Genomic DNA, 22,112 nt, shown 5'->3' on the forward strand with positions numbered 1-22,112 from the left:
CAAGTGGGTTTCCATTGACTGGTATTTCCATCAATGAATAGGCAAAAAAAAACATTATTTTACAAAGGGATTTTCTTTCTTCTCCCGGACAATTGGTCCGGCTCCCTGGTGTGTGTGTGTGCTTTGAATAATGCGCAGTGTTGCCAACTCCTCAGTAAGGAAAGTAGCTATTGGCTGTCCTAAAAGTCACTAAATGACGTCGTCGCCCAATTTGCATAATTGGCCATGTGCATGTAATTGTGATGGACGCTGTAGGAGAGAGGAATAACGTCGTGGGGGAGAGACAAAAAGTGAAAAAACACCCTAAATATGTTTAGAACTACAAATGAACTTTCTTCTGTCGATTCTTTATTTTTTATGTCACAATTCCAACCCTCCTCTGTAATTTGGCCTTCACACTGATCTTTCTGTACATTTTTGTTATTTTTCTGTTTTTATATTATTTGGAAAGAATTCCTTACCGGAAAAGAGAACATCTGCCTAAAATAATTAGCTTCCTCTTTTTAAAATATCATTAGGCGAATCATAGATAACTCCGTCTTCAGTAACGAGTTTCTGCAAAAAATAATTGTTATCATTCCTGTATTGGAGATTCAGGAAGAATTTTGTGCATTTTTCTCCATATTCCATCAAGTTTGCTTTCGCCCCACAGGGCACATATATCTACATTTAAATGGTATTACTATTCATTTGCATATGTTTCCGTTAATTCCCATATTCCTGTTAATTCCCACGGAAAGTTTCCACCTCTGAATATTCCCCCAAATGTGCAACCCTAGCCATGAACGAGGGTATCTCGTCTGCTGCAAACGCAGTTGATGAGCTTATTTCTCCAGTCAGTTGTTTCGAATGGAGCTTAGGAGTGTGTTCATGTTCTCAAATGTCATTGAAATGGCAGCAGCGGTATGAGAACCAGCACATTCCTGAACATGCAATACAGCTTTCCTCAGTACCAAATCCTCGTCGACCCACTGTGCTGTCAGACTCAGCATGCTCATGGGGCTGACATCGCTGGTCCAAATATCAGTCATGAAGCTAATTGCAGTGACACCCATAGCAAGTAGCTCATGGATATGCGTTTCAACAATACTGTGTAACTCCGGTAGGACATCATCTGAAAAATAGAGCCTACTTGGTAGTGTGTACCGATGCTCGACCAGTCGACAAAAGCGAACATCATCCACGACAGAACGGTTGATTGTTAAGGGCAATGAATTCCATTATCTTGGTGTTAATGTTTTTCGCCTGCGAGTTCTCGCTGAAATGTTCTTGCTCTTTCAAATGACTGCTCGACTTCAACTTGTTTAGTTGTTGGATGTGTGCGCTTAGTATTTTTCTGCTTTAGTTCTGTGTAGCTCTAGTTCTGTGTTACATTTTTAGCTAATATAGGCCAATACCGATATATCGTGCATCCCTAAACTAAACCATCTGACCTAGATATTTTTTTGGGGGCCAAGTTTAAGGAGCTCTTTTAGCACCTCAGAATCAGTGACCGCCTGCAGGAAGAAACTGTGTAGCAGGGCAGGGGAAAAAAGAGGGAGGAGCATCAGGGCAAGTTGCATTAGAAGGGCTGGGAAATGAGGAAATGTTGCTGGCAAGGAGGCATGGCTGTGTCATAGTTATCGTGACTTAATGAAGTGTTGATTAAAGAGCTCAGCCATACGCTCCTTGTCAGTAACAACAAATTATCAACATTAAGGGACATGGGCAGCTGTGAGGAGGATTTATTCTCCAGGTCTTTCACCATTTTCCAGAACGTCTTGGGGTTAGACCCACAGAGACAGATCTGCTCCTTAAAGTAACTAACTTTGGCCTTCCAGATAGCCTGAGTGCACTTATTTCTCATTTTTGCCTGAACAAGAGCCAGTCAAAAAACAGTGATCACTAAGGTCATTACAGAAAACACCGGACTGATGCCTATCAGGATTATTGTGGGACTGATAACAATCTGAGAGATTTAGGGAGTCCTATTGTTTTAAGACTTTATCAGGGGGTTTAAGCATGTCCCAGTGTAGGTCACCTAGCAGGACATATTCAGACTTAGTGTAAGGGGCCAGGTGAGAGCTTAGGGCAGGTAGTGTACAGGCCGGTGCTGATGGAGGACGATAACACCCAGCAACAGTCAACAAAGAGCTATTTGAAAGTTTAATGCTTTAAACCAGCAAATTAAATAGTTATGTAAGCAGCCAGGAGGCAGCCAGAGAGACTGGTAGTACTGAGACTGAAGAGGGGGAAATGAGAATCAGGAGGAATCAGTGGTGCTGGAGATGAAGTTCAGAGGAGAGTGGAGATGGCTGATCACTGGAGGGTCCTCCTAACCACTGGTGAAAGAAAAGGGGGTGGAATGAGAGAGGGAAAGATGGAGGAAGAGAGAGGTGTTGGAGGGAGGGGGGGGGGGGGGGGCTGGAGAAAAAATAAAAACAACAGGGTTGGGGTATGAATGATCCCCTGCACCTTACCTCTGATCCACCCTCTTGGAAAGTCCACCATGTTCCCCTGATGAAACCCAGGGAATCCTCAGTGACTGTTGTTTATTGGAAACATTGAAGATGGGAGGAGATGTTTGGTTGTTGATATAGGCACGTGTGATAATGAAGTCAATGTTTTATGTAGAGCCCAACCTATGTTTTTTGGGGGGTCCGATCAGTGCTTGACTTGGTCTAAAATAGGTGCTGGTACTCATTTTGGATGCCGGTACTGTTTTATATTTTGGTGCAGTAACTGCACAACACTTTTGAGATATTTTATTAGAGGTCCAGGAACTCAAGCAGTAGAAAATTTGAGGTGCCGGTACTCAGTTCCGGTGAGCTCCTGCCAAAGTCTAGCACTGGGTCCGATTCTGATTTTTTTTGTGTGGGAACAACTTACCGATACCGATATATCTGCCGATATACTGTTTTACAGTGGGGGAAATGAAAGTGTAATTTGTCCACAAAAGTTCTCAAATTGCCATACACAAGCAATTGTCCAAGAAATACAGTGCCTTGCAAAAGTATTCATCCCCCTTGGCAGATTTCCTATTTTGTTGCATTACAACCTGTAATTTAAATGGATTTTTATTTGGATTTCATGTAAAGAACAATAGGCCAAATTGATGAAGTGAAATGAAAAGAAATACTATTTTTTTTAATTATTGAAATGTGGTGCATGCATATGTATTCACCCCCTTTGCTATGAAGCCCCTAAATAAGATCTGGTGCAACCAATTACCTTCAGAAGTCACATAATTAATTAAACAAAGTCCACCTGTGTGAAATCTAAGTGTCACATGATCTCAGTATATATATACACACCTGTTCTGAACGGCCCTAAAGTCTGCAACACCTCTAAGCAAGTGGCACCATGAAGACCAAGGAGCTCTCCAAACTGGTCAGGGACAAAGTTGTGGAGAAGTACAGATCAGGGTTGGGTTATAACAAATATCAAACTTTGAACATCCCACGGAGCACCATTTAAATCCATTATTAAAAAATGGATAGAATATGGCACCACAACAAACCTGCCAATCGAGGGCAGCCCACCAAAACTCACAGACCAGGCAAGGAGGGCATTAATCAGAGGCAATAAAGAGACCAAAGATAACCCTGAAGGAGCTGCAACGCTTCACAGCGGAGATTGGAGTGTCTGTCCATAGGACGACTTTAAGCCATACACTCCACAGAGTTGGCCATAAAGTCATTGCTTAAAGAAAAAAATAAGCAAACACGTTTGGTGTTCGCCAGAAGGCATGTGGGAGACTCCCCAAACATATGGAAGAAGGTACTCTGGTCAGATGAGACAAAAATTGAGCTTTTTTGGCCATCAAGGAAAACGCTATGTCTGGCGCAAATCCAACACCTCTCATCAACCCGAGAACACCATCCCCAGCGAAGCCTGGTGGTGGTAGCATCATGCTGTGGGGATGTTTTTTCATTGGCAGGGACTGGGAAACTGGTCAGAATGGAAGGAATGATGGATGGCGCTAATACATAAAAATTCTTGAGGGAGAGATTCGAGACTGGGACGGAGGTTCACCTTCCAGCGGGACAATGACCCTAAGCATACTTCTAAAGTAACACTCAAGTGGTTTAAGGGTAAACATTTAAGTGTCTTGGAATGGCCTAGTCAAAGCCCAGACCTCAATCCAATTGAGAATCTGTGGTATGACTTAAAGATTGCTGTACACTAGCGGAACCCCAGTGGCTAGATGTGCCAAGCTTAGAGAGACATACCCCAATAAACTTGCAGCTGTAATTGCTGCAAAAGGTGGCTCTACAAAGTATTTACTTTGGGGGGTGAATAGTTATGCACTCAAGTTTTCTGTTTTTTGTCTTATTTCTTGTTTGTTTCACAAAAAATATTTTGCATCTTCAAAGTGTTGTGTAACTCAAATTATACAAACTCCCCAAAAAATCTATTTTAATTCCAGGTTGTAATGCAACAAAATAGGAAAAATGCCAAGGGGGTGAATACTTTCGCGAGCCACTGTATGCTTCAAATGTGGATTTCTTACATTGTGACAATGACAAGTTTTCAGATAGCATGAGATTCCATTTTTTTTTTTAAATCCTTTTTATTGAATATCGGTTATCGGCAGATGGTATCAGTGAAATGATGCATCGGTCGGGCTCTAGTTTCAATGGTATTGTTAGACTGCTTTGAGTTATGCATTGGCAATTCTGAATCTTATCAGTTGTCTCTCTGCGAGATTGTCAAGGTAGTGTGTGTGTTCAATTTTTTTATTTATTTTTTGCACTGTAAGACATAGAACAAAAATCGAATAACTTTAGGCTACATTTTTTATGCAAAAGCAGTGTCCAAATAAGAAGTGTGTGTGTTGCAGATGGCCTGTGTGAGGATGCCTAGGTAATGCCCCCGGGTGACTGAGGGACACCATGTCTGACGAGGAGACCTCGGGGAGACACATGGAGCCCCACTGCCTCAACAGTGAGGAGGAGGATGAGAATGATGGAGAGGATGAAGATGATGTCCCCGGTAGGTGGAAACTGAAAGACACACACGCATACTGATAAATGTTGTGTAAATAAATTCCATGAGAAGAGATGATATGATTCCATATGCTGCGGTCCAATGATATTATATCTGGCATGGAAAGGGTCAACTAAGATGCCTATACAACGGGTTATAATGAGAGGAAAATACTTGTCATTGAAGAGGTGCAAGTGACCGGGAGTGATATTGAACTGATTTAATATCAGAGAAATGCACATCGAGCACCAGGACAAAAACATGTTAGCTAACGTAGCTAGCTACTTAATACTAACTGCCTTGGCTTGAGTAAAGAAATGCCGACTGAACTGAAGCCTGTCAACAACAGTGCTTTGTGTTTGTCATCAACAAAACCAACCCTGGTTGGTTTGGCGAAACGTTGAGGGCTCTATCTTCCGATCTTCACCAGACTGAATCCTTGTAGCGAAACAGTGAATCCCAAACCACCCCCTCGCAACTCGCTCGGAGGGTCCTCCGTTGGCACGTGTTGCTAACGGAACTCAGAGGGTGACTTCCAGAAAGTGACGAGGGGATCAATAAATCCTCCAACTTCGGGACATACTTGTGTCTTGAATGAGGCAATTCAATAGGTAATAAAACAAACGTGAATATCAAATGAACAAATTCCCAGTTTTACAAGATACAGTGCATTCGGAAAGTAGTCGGACCTCTTGGCTTTTTCCACATTTTGTTACGTTACAGCCTTATTCTACAATGGATTAAATAAATACAAATATATCTACACACAATAACCCATAATGACAAAGTGAAAACAGGTTTTTAGAATTTTTGGCAAATGTATTAAAAACATTTTTTTTTTTTTGCCTTATTTACATAAGTATTCAGACCCTTTGCTATGATACTTGAAATTGAGCTCAGGTGCATCATGTTTCCATTGATTATCCTTGAGATGTTTCTAGAACTTGATTGGAGTCCACCTGTGGTAAATTCAATTGATTTGGACATCTTCCATTTCAGAATGATGGAGGCCACTGTGGTGTTGGACCTTCACTGCTGCACAAATGTTTTGGTTCCTTTCCTTAGATCGGTGCCTCAACAGAATCCTGTCTGGGAGCTCTACGGACAATTCCTTCAACCTCATGGCTTGGTTTTTGCTCTGACATGAACTGTCAACTGTGGGACCTTATATAGACAGGTGTGTGCCTTTCCAAATCATGTCCAATCAATGAAATATTCCACGGGTGGACTCTAATGAAGTTGTAGAAGCATCTCAAGGATGATCAATGGAAACAGGATGCACCTGAGCTCAATTTTCGAGTCTCATAGCAAAGGGTCTGAATACTTATGTAAATAAGACATTTCTGTTTTTTTATTTTGAATACATTTGCAAACATTTCTAAAAACCTGTTTTTGCTTTATTATGGGGTGTTGGTTGTAGATTGATGGAAAATGTAATTTAATCCATTTTAGAATACGGCTGTAACGTAACAATGTGGGAAAAGGCAAGGGGTCTGAATACTTTCTGAATGCACTGTATGTAGCAATGTCACGTTTATTTAATTCAGGAAAAGCCTTTTCATCGTTTGTTTAAAAAATACATATATACTCTGGCAACTAATCAAAGTCGAATACTAACGTCTACATTTGGATATTCTCTTAATTAATTAACCGTGCTCATACCTAATGAGAGAGAGGGTAGGGTGTCCAATGAAATATTCATATTTTGACCAATGGGTAAAATAGGTAAAAACCAATGGTCCAAACCTCATGTCTTTGTCATAATCCGTTCAAATGTTATTGGTGTTTTTACCCTTGTATGATGGCTCAAATTCAGGTGACTAAATCAATGGAGGCCAGAGAGAAAAAAGTGGGTAAAATGAAGGAAAATTGCTCACTCATCGCGTCAGCTAGGCTGGATGCTGTGCGAGAATAAAGGCTACCTTACAGGCTCATGGAAAATGGAGAACATGTCAAATCCTAAAAGTTGCTGCGAGAAAGCTGCACCGCTCTGTCAACAGCTCGGTGCTTATTGTCGCATGAATTAGGTTACGAAATCTGACTTTTTGGATATACTGGTAATGCACTGTTAGAAAGACCCCACTGAAAGTTTCAGACCGTGAATAATCATATTTGTCTTGTTTGAATGCAGTTTAAACATCAGTAAGTTGAATTTCATCACCAAAGCGCAATTTCACCCACTCTGGGCAGTTATTTCCCTCTCCTACCCTCTCTGTGCTGCTCACTCCCTGGGTTGTGGTGACATTCACACGGCCGTTTTGGTCTATGTCACTGTGACACTGCGTTATGAGAGACAGCCCTCCTCCCATTCTCTTTGTGTCTGCGCAGCTACGCCTCATTCAGCCGTACAGACCAGCTCTACTGCGGCGCGCGGGCGCGCACACACACACAGCGACCTTAAGCATCAGGGTTAGGTTTAATAATAGTTTGTCTGTGTGTTCTGTTCTTTGTCATGTTTTGTTTTAGAAATAGTTGGTTCACAGTCAGGAAAATGGATTGCCCTCAACATTAGGACTGGGAATCTCCAGGGACCTCACCATACGATATTTCACGATACTTCGGTGCGGATACGATGTGTATTGCTGTTCTTTACTGTGATTCTATTGCGATTCGAGGTAGTAAACATACCGCTCACCATATGTCTGCTGCAGAGAGACCAGAACATGAGAGAACGAGTTTTGATCAGTCAGGGAAATAAAAGTGCTGAAAACGAAAAAGAAGACTGAGAACAAACTATGAAGGGAAAATACTGGAGGTTTGGTGCAGGTATTCCCAACTAGCGCAAACATTATATCCCGATATGTAACTATAAAAAAAAAAATATGCCCCCCATAACTACTCAACATGTAGGCCAGCTACTGTACTTTAGCTCTGCTCAGTGTCTGGACTTATGCACTCTCACACTCCTACTTACTCTGACACACATACGTCAGACATATGTACACATTACGTAACCCTACTCCCCGTCTGTGCTCTATGCCCCAGCCTGTCTGGGTGTTAACATATTAACGTATTGCTGTAGGATTAAGGTCACTAGTACCAACGGCAGGCGTGAGTGAAGTGAGGATCACTCCCTCCCTCTACCATCTCCATACTAACTCTGTCTAATTTCCTCTTATTCCTGTCTTTTGGTTACCAGATATCTATCCATATAGCCGCAAGCAGGTGCTGCACTGATCCATCAGCTTCGACACGACAACATGACATTCAACGTGCTTAGGGTTGCGTAATTCTACTTACATCCCCCAAATTCCCATGTTTTTCCTGAAATCCTGGTCGGAGGATTCCAGATTTCCTGCTTATTCCTTCTTGATTCCGGGAATCTTCCAATTGGGATTTCTGGAAAAACTCTGACTTTTGGGAAAGTTAACCAGAATTTTGGAACCCTAAACATGATTCAGTAGAGTTGTTTTATTGTGGCTTCTAGTCAGTGTAGTGCAGAAATACACGTTCAGGACACACCTTAATAAGTGATTGGTGCCATTTTGAAAACAGAATTGCTTGTGTTTAAACATTTAAAACATTTCCTGGAAAAATCACTGGTATACCGTAAAGGTCTCCAAGCCGCAGGCAAGGTTCTTGACCTCGTTCATAACATATCATGTACCCTGAGGTCGGCACAGTCTCTTTCTTTATCTAAATATGAAAACGTTCTCAAAATAGCCTTCTGAGCCACATGATATATGTATCAACTATCATGTTGCCATTCAGCTGTAGCTGTATGAGCCTGGGAATTGGGCCTAAAATTCCACACCATCTTTAGTATTTTGGTATTTTATTAGGATAACTATTAGCTGTTGCAAAAGCAGCAGCTAATCTTCCTGGGGTCCACACAGAACATGAAACATGACATAATACTCAACATTAATAGACAAGAATAGCTCAGAATAGGACAGAAAAACATATTTGTTTTTAAAGGCACACACAGCCTACATATCAATACATACACACAAACTATCTAGGTGAAATAGGGGAGAGGCGTTGTGTCGTGAGGTGTTGCTTTATCTGTTTATTTGAGCAATATGAGATGGAACCAGAGTTCCATGCAATAATGGCTCTATATAATACTCTACGCTTTCTTTAAATTGTTCTGGATTTTTGGACTGTGAAAAGACCGCTGGTGGCATGTCTGTTGGGGTAAGTGTGTGTGTGTCAGAGCTGTGTGTAAGTTGACTATGCAAACAATTTGGGATTTTCAACACATTCATGTTTCTTATAAAAAGTGACAGTCAGTCTCTCCTCAACTCTGAGCCAAGAGAGACTGGCATGCATAGTATTTATATCAGCCCTCTGATTACAATGAAGAACAAGACGTACTGCTCTGTTCTGGGCCAGCTGCAGCTTAACTAGGTCTTTCCTTGCCGCACTGGACCACACGACTGGACAATAATGAAGATTAGACAAAACTAGAGCCTGCAGAACTTGCTTTTTGGTGTGTGGTGTCAAAAAAGCAGAGCGTCACTTACAAGTACACCACCTACAAGCAGTCCAACATGTGTTGATGATATCTATCTTAGACCATGAAAGATGGCGCATCACAGAGAACATGGTGTCTTTTGGGGCCATGTAACTAACGTGACAGATTTCCTGTTATGTTCTTTTTGTGCCAACGCGCACACACACACACACACACACAGAGAGAGGGAGCTTAATGCATGTGTTTGTCATAATTGGGGCAGCAACAGTCTGTATGTTACCATTTGACTCATGCATGCTGGCCAATTAACTGTTCGTTCTCCTATGTTACTTGAATGAGCATATTTAATTTGGGCTCTGAAGTGTATTTTGTGCTCTTTCTCTCTCCCCTCCCTCCTTCCTTTCCTCTCTCTCGGGTAATAGTCACAGAGCACCGTCACCCATGCCACCCGCTCTCTGCGCTTTTACTGTCGCCATAACAACCGGAGCCTGGGCGCTCTCTCTCCCCCTTTCTCTTTCTCAAAGTCGTTAGCATACTTGTTTTTCTCCCTCTCTCTGTATCCCTGTTTTGTCTTCTTGACCAACCCTTTTGCTACGATACCTTCACAACGCTCCCACGGGAAGTTCCGTTCCCACTTCTCTCCTCTTTCTTTCCTCCCATCCCTCTCCCCGTCTGTCTTTAGTTCCCTTGTGTTGGTGTGAGAGCTCAGCTCTGTGAGATGTGCCCATTTCCCCCTTTGCTGTGGCCCTCTCTCCCTCTCTGTGTACCCTGAACCCTGTCCCCCAGAATGTTTTATGCAACCAGGCCCGGCTCCCATAGTTTTAAATTTTTTTCACTGCCTACTCACCCAGCTGAGACATACAGTTCAAAACAACAACAGCCACACATTGAGGCAGTGGAAATGTACAGGTAGGGTGGCAGCGGAGGTCAGACAGACACAAACGTTTTGCCAGAAACAAAGTATAGAGTGACTGTCTGTGTGAAGCAGGAGGACAGGCTGCAGGCATGGAGGGAGAGGAGCAAACGAGCAGGGTGTACAGGCATCCCCACCCCCTGGTTCCTGTGGAGCAGCACAGAGCTGCAGCATATGCACCACAGTCCAGTGAACAACAGGAGCCGTTGGTTAAACTTTTGAAACAAATAGTCGAGGGTGGCTGAGAGCAGCTGACGAGACTAGACCAGGCGGAGGCTCTGTACAAGGTCAAGGGTGTGTGTTCACGTGTTTTATATACACTGCTCAAAAAAATAAAGGGAACACTTAAACAACACAATGTAACTCCAAGTCAATCACACTTCTGTGAAATCAAACTGTCCACTTAGGAAGCAACACTGATTGACAATAAATTTCACATGCTGTTGTGCAAATGGAATAGACAAAAGGTGGAAATTATAGGCAATTAGCAAGACACCCCCAATAAAGGAGTGATTCTGCAGGTGGTGACCACAGACCACTTCTCTGTTCCTATGCTTCCTGGCTGATGTTTTGGTCACTTTTGAATGCTGGCGGTGCTCTCACTCTAGTGGTAGCATGAGACGGAGTCTACAACCCAGACAAGTGGCTCAGGTAGTGCAGCTCATCCAGGATGGCACATCAATGCGAGCTGTGGCAAGAAGGTTTGCTGTGTCTGTCAGCGTAGTGTCCAGAGCATGGAGGCGCTACCAGGAGACAGGCCAGTACATCAGGAGACGTGGAGGAGGGAGTAGGAGGGCAACAACCCAGCAGCAGGACCGCTACATTTACATTTAAGTCATTTAGCAGACGCTCTTATCCAGAGCGACTTACAAATTGGAAAGTTCATACATATTCATCCTGGTCCCCCCGTGGGGAATGAACCCACAACCCTGGCGTTGCAAGCGCCATGCTCTACCAACTGAGCTACACGGGACCAGTGTCCTGCACGGTGTTGGGCTGTAAGCACAACCCCCACCTGTGGACGTCGGGCCCTCATACCACCCTCATGGAGTCTGTTTCTGACCGTTTGAGCAGACACATGCACATTTGTGGCCTGCTGGAGGTCATTTTGCAGGGCTCTGGCAGTGCTCCTCCTTGCACAAAGGCGGAGGTAGCGGTCCTGCTGCTGGGTTGTTGCCCTCCTACGGCCTCCTCCACGTCTCCTGATGTACTGGCCTGTCTCCTGGTAGCGCCTCCATGCTCTGGACACTACGCTGACAGACACAGCAAACCTTCTTGCCACAGCTCGCATTGATGTGCCATCCTGGATGAGCTGCACTACCTGAGCCACTTGTGTGGGTTGTAGACTCCGTCTCATGCTACCACTAGAGTGAGAGCACCGCCAGCATTCAAAAGTGACCAAAACATCAGCCAGGAAGCATAGGAACAGAGAAGTGGTCTGTGGTCACCACCTGCAGAATCACTCCTTTATTGGGGGTGTCTTGCTAATTGCCTATAATTTCCACCTGTTGTCTATTCCATTTGCACAACAGCATGTGAAATTTATTGTCAATCAGTGTTGCTTCCTAAGTGGACAGTTTGATTTCACAGAAGTGTGATTGACTTGGAGTTACATTGTGTTGTTTAAGTGTTCCCTTTATTTTTTTGAGCAGTGTATATTGTGAGGCCATGGATGTGCAAATTGTTCAGACAAGCGCACACACGTGTAAGTCCTCTGCATTATTCGGTGGCAGATTTTGTTTTATTTAAATGCCCCAAAAGACACTTTCACAAGCACTAGTTGGGCTTTTCATAATTGCAGAAAGCACACCCAGAGCTGGTACCTCGGCCTAGCAGCAGCTCCTGTTTTTGGGTCAGGTTGTGTGTGAGAGACCTGGATACTGGGTGAGCAGAGCAGATGGGAACAAGAGGGATGGGGGACTGGAGACACAGCTGGGCCTGGGGATAACTTAATGATTGAACAGACTGGCAGGGCAGGTACTACAAAGGCTGTGTCACGCTGTCACTGTCACGAAATAGCTGCTCCCCATCAAAGAATACAGCTGTTTTATGTGCGTGTTCGATGTTTTGCACTTGTCATCAGGGCTCTAAATTAAACAATTTCATTGGTAGCAGTGGTTCTCCCAATTTATAAAAGTTAGGAGCACGACATAACATTTAGCAGCACCAGAAAATATTGTTTTAATCGATTGAGGAATATCGTAATTGTGCCTATAGCTACTTCTGAGGCACATGCTGTGCTCTAGAAACTAATATGTGACCCTGTAAATATATTTTATTATATCACGCTAAAATGTTGACGCAAATACCAGACATTTGTGGAATATTAGGTTTCTACATAGTGCTTTTCACAATCTACCATAAAAATGTTAGTCTCTTTAAGAACATTGTTAGTAAGTGAAGACATGCGAGATATCTGTTATTCATTCATTGCTATGATCATTGATCTCCTGGAGAAGCTATCCCTTTTCCTTTCTTTCTGTGCCCCCAAACGTTCGGATGTAGCCTCCTAGTAAAGTTACCAGGTCGTTAGCTAGCTAGCTATTGAGGTAACGTGACTGAACAAGGCGTAAACAAATGGCCCATGGAAAAATGTAATATGGCCAGCCAATCTGCCGTAGAAATAAAAATGTTGCTTCTGTAATACGGGTCATATCTTTTGAACTGTTTTGGTTAGAAACAAGCCGTTATCGCTGTAGTAATGGTACAACCATGATGCTAATGACTATGCGCATTGTTTTCCTTCTCTAAAGTACGGTAGGGAGAAGCCTAATCGTTACTATTATTATCTCGTGCTCCTACATGACAATTCCAGGTTGTAGAGCAAAATATTTAGGTGCGAATGCAATCCAAAATGGTCCCACTTTAGAGCCCTGTTACACGCACGTGTGTGTGTGGTTCTTTAGTGTGTCTGTTGCTGGAAATAGTCGGGAAGTCTGTTTTGTACAGCAGTAAACAAATCCAGCACGTTGTTTTGTCCCTGCTTTCCTTTTGCCATGTCACTCAACGGGTACATTCTGACTTGGATTGAAATGTTGTTTATCAGTGTCAATTACTCAGTCCATGCCTCCCTTTCATTTGCTGAGACTGAGTATGTAAACAAAGAGAAATGTGAGCTAAAAGACTTGAGAAAAGTAAAGGCGTGTCTATGGAAATGTGTGTTAGTGTTGCATAGTTGAGCATGGGGATGAGCCTACTCTTTGGGATGAGAGGAAATACACTCAAAAACAATATTTGGGTATTTCTTCCCATTAGTCCACTGTTGATACAGTCCCAACGTGTTTTGCATGTCAGCGGTCACGTTTTCAAGATATTGGACTTACAAGATGGTGTCACCAGCCACATCATATGAAAATAACAAAAGCACGTTTTTGAGTGATGTAATATCAAGCTAGCAACCTTCACAGGGCTGGTTCTACCTTTTCTTTCCTCTTGTTTCTAGCTCTTTCTTCCACAAAGTGGGGAGGGGAGTGTAAAGATGTGGGTTGCTGTATGCAGCCTCCACACGTGTGTGTGTTGTAAATTGATCTGGGTAAGCTGGATGGGTGTGTGTGTTTGAAAGGGTCCCGTGATCGAAGTCCGCTGCATTGTTTTGAACGTCCCCTTTTCTTTCCTCATTGCCTCGTTCCCCCTGTCCGAATGAACTCTCTTACCTCTGTTACCTAAGGCAGCCTTGCTAAGGGGGAGGTGTCTGCTGACGACATACTGACGCTACCGGTGGAAGGGGGGTTTGTGACGGGCAGTCAGGGCCGGGCTGCTTTCAGCGCCTCACCGTTTTATAATGGTCCCAATAGCCTTCTGTCCTTTGTGGCGTGGCCCTGGTTACAGAACCATGCTCTCTATTCTTTGTGAGACTGGGGCAGCATGGCAGAGTAGAGCTGACACGGATACTCTGGCTTGACAAGAGGACAGACATGAAACCCATTCCAGAGTAGGAGTATATCATCGTTCATACAGAGGTGATGGGTAAGTGTCTAAATCCTGAGTAAGGGTGAATCTGGCTCTAGCAAGAGCTGAATGGCAGTGGAGAGAGGTTTTATCATATTGTCAGGCTTTGGTATACTTTTTATGTTTACTACTTAGTCTTTGAGAGTTTGTCTCAGCTTGAGCATCTTTTGGAATTTCTTTCCATCCTTCAATAGTCTATATGTGCGTACATAGACCCCCCCCCCCCCCCCACTAGGGGCCCGGCTCCAGCATGAGAGCTTATGTAAGGAGTTTTTAGTAGTTTCCTGGTTGCTGTGAGCCTGACTCACAACTCGCATTGCCAGCCGCTCACGGGTTCAGTAAGTCAGTCAGTAAGTCAGTAGGAAAAACATCTAATCAGATAAAAGGATAGAGATAAAGGTAAACAAGAAGATAGGTTCTGCCTTACAGCTTTGAGGCAGACTTTTTCAACTAGAGGAAGTGTGTTTGGGAGCAGACAGCGGTACTCGGACTCAGACCACCTATTTCCTCACCATCAGAGCAGGGGAACGGAGAGGGAGACTGCTCAGAGAGGGGCAAACTGCACGCCCTCTACACGCTTTCTGGACACCCCACACACCACTCACGGAGACTAAGCATGCTGCTGCTGGAAGAGTCGGAGACCTTTACAGGTAGGTGATCCCCTGAACCCCGCTGCCACTGTGATCCCCTGAACCCCGCTTCTCTGTGCGAGCGTCACCCTTATGACCGCAGCACGTCGGGGTGATGTCTGAGGAGGACACTTCGAATGAATAAATGATGACCGGAAAAAGAGGTGTGGATGGATTATTTGTTGTGAGTGAGAAATGGTGATGATTTAACAAGGGTGTTTTTACATTGTGGTTATTACTGTGTGTGAATTGGAGTTGTTTTGTAAGTGTGCGCAACAGCGTTGTGTAACGCTCCCTACTTATGCATTAGTTTGACACCCGCTAGCCTTTCATTCTCTTTCTCTTCACTCTCATATTGTTCCCTGTTGGGGAGCACTCCGTTTGTTTGATCTGGGGGCTATTTGATTGACTGTTTCTATGGTAACCTAAACAAGTGGGAGGATTAGTGTTAGATTAAACTAGTAGTAGTCTGGCTGGGTGCAGCATTAGGAGCAACATATGGTCAACTACAACAACCATGTTTTTATATACGACAGCCCAGATCATACAGGGATGTGGCCACATTGTTTCTATAAGATTGTGATTACTGGTAGCCTGTGGTTCGGTCTCGTTATCCTCTTCTTTCTGTCCATTCCTCTGGTTTTGGTAGTTGATTGGATCGACAGTTGTGTTGTGATCCCAGTGGGGCCACCTCTAGATGGTCATGGGGGAATTTTTTATTAGGGTATGTACGTTTAAACGAACTTGGGATCATTAACGTGGAGAAAAATCCCTAACTGAAAAATATACAGTACCAGTCCAAAGTTTGGAGACGCCTACTCATTCCAGGGTTTTTCTTTTTCTACATTGTAGAATAATAGCGAAGACATAAACAATGAAATAACATATATGGAATCATGTAGTAACCAAAAAAGTGTTAAACAAATCAAAATATATTTGCGATCCTTTTAAAGCAGCCACCCTTTGCCTTGACAGCTTTGCACAAGCTTGGCATTCTCTCAACCAGCTTCACCTGGAAGGCTTTTCCAACAGTCTTGAAGGAGTTCCCACATATACTGAGCACTTGTTGCCTGCTTTTCCTACACTCTGCGGTACAACTCATCCCAAACCATCTCAGTTGGGTTGATGTCGGGTGATTGTGGAGGCCAGGTCATCTGATACAGCACTCATCACTCTCCTCCTTGATCAAATAGCCCTTAAACTGACTGGAGGTGTGTTGGGTCATTGTTCTGTTGAAAAGCAAATGATAGTCACACTAAGCGCAAACCAGATGGGATGTCGCTGCGGAATGCTGTGGTAGCCATGCTGGTTAAGCATGCCTTGAATAAATTAGACTGTCACCTTGAATAAATTTAGACCATTAGCACCATTACACCTCCTCCTCCATGCTTCACGGTGGGAACCACACATGCTGTAATCATCCGTTCACTTACTCTGCGTCTCACAAAGACACTGCTGTTGGAACCAAAAATCTCAAATTTGGACTCATCAGACCAAAGGACAGATTTCCACCGGTCTAATGTCCAAAAGGTTAAAATGATTGAGTGGTGCAACGGTTGGTGCAATGGGCAGAGCGTGCTGTGGTGTGTAGGGGGGGGGGCTATGGAAAGTCACTAGGGTGGTTAGGTATGATTCATTTGTGTTTCCATTAAAGCGGGAAAAAACACTTCTCATCTGTGATAGGCTAAGTGAATAGCGTGATGCGCCTAAGCTTGTAAAATTTTATTTAGATTTATAAGGGCGGATCAAGTTTACCGTTGAAGCTGCTTCACTAAACTCTGCCTCACGACCCACCACTACGGCGGTTAGTTAGCTTCTTAGCTACCTGTAAAAAGTGTTAGTGTTATTCGCCTTAGCCTATTTAGCTAGCTAAAACCAGCTAATCTGCCACTGCCAAGATGGATATCTGAAATTGGCTTCGCCAGAGCACCCAAACCAAAGGAGAGCAATGAGCAGCAGCATCAAACTGCCGAGGCCACCGACCAAAGCCCAGCAGCGACGAGTGCAGAGCCTGCCCACCCTTCCACAAGCACCACTAGGATAATGGCGCCACAGCCCCCTCCACTTCCGACTGTTCCTGACGATCTTAGAACAGAGGAGCCAGCCCAGGTTTGCCTAGAATCCTATCCTAGCCGCAGGTTTTCTGTCAAAAAACATTCATTTAATAGCAATTGGTTCATAGGAAGATGAGAAACGTTCTGTCTCTGAGGGTTGTTTCCTATGGACGCAATTGTAAAACACACAAGAACAACTTGCTTGGGGCTGCTGAAATTGCTGCACTCACACACACACACACACACTGTTTTAGGGGAAGGGCTGTCATACGTTGTTGATGGCAATAGAACATATGGTTTTGTTTGTGAATGCCGAATCTAAATTGTACAAATCGGTCTGTTTTGTAGGTAGTTTACGATTGGGTGTGTACATGATTAGGTATGTGAATGATGAGGTGTGTTTGTGATTGTGTGTACGGGACGTACGGGACGTGCGGTTCTCGGGATTATGTAACGGCCAGAGGCTGCCGTTACGTAAGCTTCCCTCTACCTTAGTCCATGATCATTGCACTGGTGGCCTGTGTGTGTCAACAGAAGTAAGAAATAGAGACAGAAAGTGGGTCATCTTCTTGTGCTTCCTTGCCAGAGGGTGGTAAGCACCGGGACAGGGGGAGAACCCGTTGCGCTCATAGATTTCAATGCAGCCTATTGACCACTTTCTTAGCCCTTCTTTGTTCACAGCTGCAGCACTCCGAGATCTTCCAAGTTGGCACATCTTGACCTTTCTCACGTCGAATTTACACAGGAAGCCTTCTATTAGGGTGGTACTGATTGTGTCTTTTGTGAATAATCTCCTCCGGGCTCACATGGTCCGTGTGAAATGTATATCCACTTGAGAGTTAATCAAGCGTATTGCAATTTCTGGTTAATGCCTGCTAGGGACTGTCTGGTAAATCCTTTGGCCTGATGTGAAACTGATGACAACCTCCTGAAAAGCTTCCAGCAGTTTTCCTGCTCTGTGACCTGTAGTCGCTCAGGGAACATGTGTTGCTGCTGTGATGCCGAGCATAGGGTCTTCTCTGGTTTTTGTAGTAAAACTCACTCGTGCGCTGGATTGAGTGTAATCTCTATAATCTCTTTAACTGACGTAGATGGAGAGAGGGAGACCGCTCTAGTAGTGACATTTTATTTTTCTCCTCCTTTTTCAGTGGGTCAGTTCACTCACCCTTTTTAAAATGTGTGTGTGTGTTTCTCAGTGTAAAAACAAATGTCTCTCCATTTTTATCTTTTCCCTAATCAGACCTGGTCTTATTCTTTTCTGTTCCTAGTAGACCAAAAGGCTTCCTCCAGTCAGAAGCACTGTGTTAGTTTATCTGATTCTGGTTTGGTGTTTTGTGGGATCTGCAGAATTAGTCATTTCTATTCTGCGGTGTGATCTCGCTCTGGTAAATGTTCTGGTACGGCTGCCTGGTAGCTGGTGTGACAGAGGCCAAGCCTGGAGCCTGTTGAAGAGCTGTGGAGGTGTCCGGCCTAAACCTGCAGGCTCTGGTCTTCTGGAACTGGAGCGGGCCGTTAGTCGCTGTGGTAACCCGCTCGTCCCCGAAACATGCTACTGGCAACCCTGCCTACCACAGGCCCCCTCTGACCCAGCTTGAGGTCTCTCATCCCTCGTCCTCGCAGCCCCCCCCCCCCCCCCCCAGGCGCGCACTGTCCGACGTCGTCCTGCCCCTGTTTAGTTGGCCTAGTCCCGCGCCGCCTGCAGACCTGTTGTGTAACTCAGTGGGTCAGAGCGAGTGTCAGCAGCAGAGTATAAAGTATCAAAATGACAAACACAAATATGTAGGCCAGGAAACAGGTCCTCTGAAACACTACACTCAAGGCATTTATGGACCTAGATCAGCATCGGTGTCACATGTCCACTCCACTCAGATGACATTCTGAAAGCCTGTGGTTTCAACCAGTGATGGGGGGGGGGAATCGATAGTTGCATATCGCAATATTATTTTGGACAATATTATAATGGACTCTGACTCCCAAGTATTGATTTGTAAAAATAAAAACATTTGCTAGGTAGCGCTAGTCGCTTATTTTTCATCCTATAGCTTGTTCTCCATCTTTTTAAATAGTGAACATGTTTTCAGCACTTTTTTATTTCCGTGACTGATCAAAACAAATTTCCTCGTGCTCTCTTGTCTCTCTAGAGCAGACGTATGGTGAGCCATATGTTTGGAACATCAAAATCACGGTATCGAATCGCAATACGTTTGGAACATCAAAATCACAGTATCGAATCGCAGTACATACAGAATAAATATTGAGAATCGCAATACATATAGTACGGGCACCTAAGTGTCTTGATAATATCGTATCGTTAGGTCCCTGGGAATTCCCAGCCCTAGTTTCAACTGTTTCTCAACTCCTCACATGTTTTATCGATGGCAACACATATTTGATCTACCGTAAAACTTCAATTAATTAAAACATCACTGACCACAACCGGCGCTTATTAAAGACAGGCTTCTATTTGAGCCAGGCATGTATTTATTTACTTACCTTTTTCTGGTCTACCTCAGACAAACGTTGACGTCGTCATTCTCTCACTTGTTTTTGATAAATTCCAAAATGCCTGGCTGTTGCCTTGCCTGAATTTTGCTCTGCGAATTTGATCACTGCCAGCTTGAATTTGATGTCGCCATGGCTAGCAACGATGATGGATTCCAATGTTTTTTGTTTTTTTTATGCACATGACTGTGGGAATATCAAAGATGTGTCCATGGTAACCTGTGTAAACAATTTAATTTAGATCCGGTGTTTATTTGAAACGGGTGTTTCTTTGCTGGAATGATGCCCGGCTGTTAAATGGCAAAGGTGGCTATTTGAGGTTTTACTGTATACCAACACCAACATTCAGGGGCTTGATGTTTTGATTAGTTGCCGAGTTGAATCAAGTGTGGTAGTATAGACCAAATAGACTTTGTAAAATGACTGGGTTGAGAAACACTGGGTTAAAAAGTGATTGGTGAAGATAGTGTTACTCTTTCTAGACAAATCATTGTCTGAGTGGCACATACAAGGGAGATCATGACAACCTCGAGCCACTGTTGTCGTCATGGCACCGCCTGGTATTCCCCAGGGCACACTGCCACTCTGGGTTGATAATTGACTGTCTTTGGTACTCGGTACTACGGGCGCCGCGTGACGCTAGCCAGAGCTGCCTGTAAAGCAGTGTTACATAAACAGCCAAGCCAGTGTATCACAGTTGTGTAACCCTGTGGCTTTTTGAAGACGCCCCTCTATACGAAGGAGGGGTCAGTCAGTCAGCCACAGGGGAAACAGGAGAGAGGGAGGGAGTCAGTGGAGGTCTGCTTTCGTGTGTAAATGCGACGCTCCTTTAAGAAGCACAGTATGCATACGAGTCAAATGAATGTGAAAGAGCATGAAGTGGAAAAAATTGTCTGCATTCTCCATGCTTCTGGACTGAATTGTGACAGGAAGTTGAATGGTAGTCTGTCGTCGCTGTGGTGACCTTTTTGTGTGTTAGTCATTTTTTTTTTTTTTGCCTCAAATGCCTCCAATATGACCCCCCTCCCACTACCCCAGTTGCGGCTGCCTCCCTTCCCCTCCCCCCAAAGTAGACCCCCGCCCCCAGGTCCAATGATGTCTATAGATAAGAGACAGTCTCTTCAGTCAGACGACTAACGTATCCCCTCTCCCATTTGTACTGTAACTGCTTTATGTGGTTGTGTAATCTGGTGGAATGGAGCCAGGCAGGATAATTATGAATGAGTGTGAATTGTGTATTCTCTGAAGAGGATTACTAGCTAGTGGGTTTAGAGAGACCAGAGATGCTGTTTTGGTACACTGCATTGTTCATCTCCAACTAGGCACGGCATCATTTTCCACACAGAATAACACCACCAAACAAACATACGGCTTAGTGGCGTACTGTAGGGGTGGCAGGGGAGCGCTGTACACTGTTTCCCTCAGAATGCCCTTTGTCCCCCTCCCGGTCCCCAGGAAGGAAACCGTGGTGGGGGTCGGTGGTGTCGGGTCCTGAGGCCTATTCTGCGTCATTTGACTTTTATAACTGGTTAATTTCCTTGCCTCGGTTCATTTCACTCCATGGCTGTTTTACTATTTGATATCCCAGCAGTCCTTTGTCAGACCGCCCCTCCCTCTAATAGGATTACTGGGGTTGGACGGCTGAGTTTGGGGAGGGGGGGGGTATCCCTGTATTATGTTCCCCAACCTTGTGTAATAATAGTCGGTTGTGCTACAGTGTCACGCGACGCCACCGCCCCTTTTAACTCACTGGCTATTATGATTGGACGACTGCCACGGCTCGATGTGTGTGTAGTGTCGTTGCCATGGGGCTAGTCCCCTCCATCCCTGCTCCCAGAAACCAGGGGAGATAGAGAGTGTGTGTATTGCCATGATTTGTTCAGTACCATTCAGAATTTTTTGGGGGTGGGGGGTCCTGGGTCCTGTGTTGGGAGAATGGAACTTTTATTTTGGTTATGTAACAGTGGGTTGTGTACTGTAACATCGTGTCCCCACTGTTTGGTTGGACAGTGCTGACGTTCTCCTCAAGGTGTGTGTGTGTGTGTGTGTGTGTGTGCCTCCACTGGCAACTCACCTGGTCAGAGGCTCCTATAGCAATAGTAATCCAGAATCGCTTAACGATATAGATTGACGCTGTTAAAATTCATGTTTGGATGCCGGCTAGCTTAACTTGGCCCGATGAGGCTTTGGTCTACATGGTAAAGCCTTAACCTACCATCCCACATCACCCCCCCCCCCCCCCCCCCCCTGGTGCCAATGGGCTTTTGTCTTGATGGCAGGAGGGTTGAGGTAATTGAGGATCTTGATAATCAAAGCTGACCTAGCTATTAATACGCTTAGTGCCGGCTGTTGCATAAACATGCTTACTACACCGGTCACGCACATTAAGCTTGGGCGGTATCCAGATTGTCATACCTTCATACCGACATTGTGCCATCCTGGGATATTTGTTAATACCGGCACTGAACACAAGGGGCACAATTTTCAAACGCCACTTAGCATCTGTAATCTGAAGGTTAGCAATGCTAACAAGTACATGTCAAATCCCCATTAAAAAAATGCTAACGAGGGCAGGGTTAACATGTTATACAGTCTCTGACGTAAACTATTTGCGGGAAAGACCTACTAGCTCAAAGTTATACAAGTAACTCAAAAATGCCACTCACAGTTTGCTGCACGCA

At 44.3% G+C, this 22,112-nt stretch overlaps 1 protein-coding gene across 2 annotated transcripts in view; it reads left to right on the forward strand.

The window, feature by feature from the left end:
* LOC139557039 (helicase ARIP4-like) overlaps nt 1–22,112 on the forward strand; it is a 55,508-nt gene that overhangs the window by 14,370 nt on the left and 19,026 nt on the right. The window contains exons 1-2 of one of the 2 annotated variants that reach the window (XM_071371353.1): nt 14,151–14,264; nt 14,765–14,896. In XM_071371353.1, coding sequence (XP_071227454.1) covers nt 14,261–14,264; nt 14,765–14,896 — 136 coding nt within the window. In that variant the 5' untranslated portion in view covers nt 14,151–14,260. Of the gene's footprint in view, nt 1–4,822; nt 4,975–14,150; nt 14,265–14,764; nt 14,897–22,112 lie in introns of those variants that run through there. The other variant, XM_071371354.1, reaches the window with a different exon arrangement.

This window comes from Salvelinus alpinus, chromosome 28, assembly GCF_045679555.1.
Source record: "Salvelinus alpinus chromosome 28, SLU_Salpinus.1, whole genome shotgun sequence".
Taxonomy (NCBI): domain Eukaryota; kingdom Metazoa; phylum Chordata; class Actinopteri; order Salmoniformes; family Salmonidae; genus Salvelinus; species Salvelinus alpinus.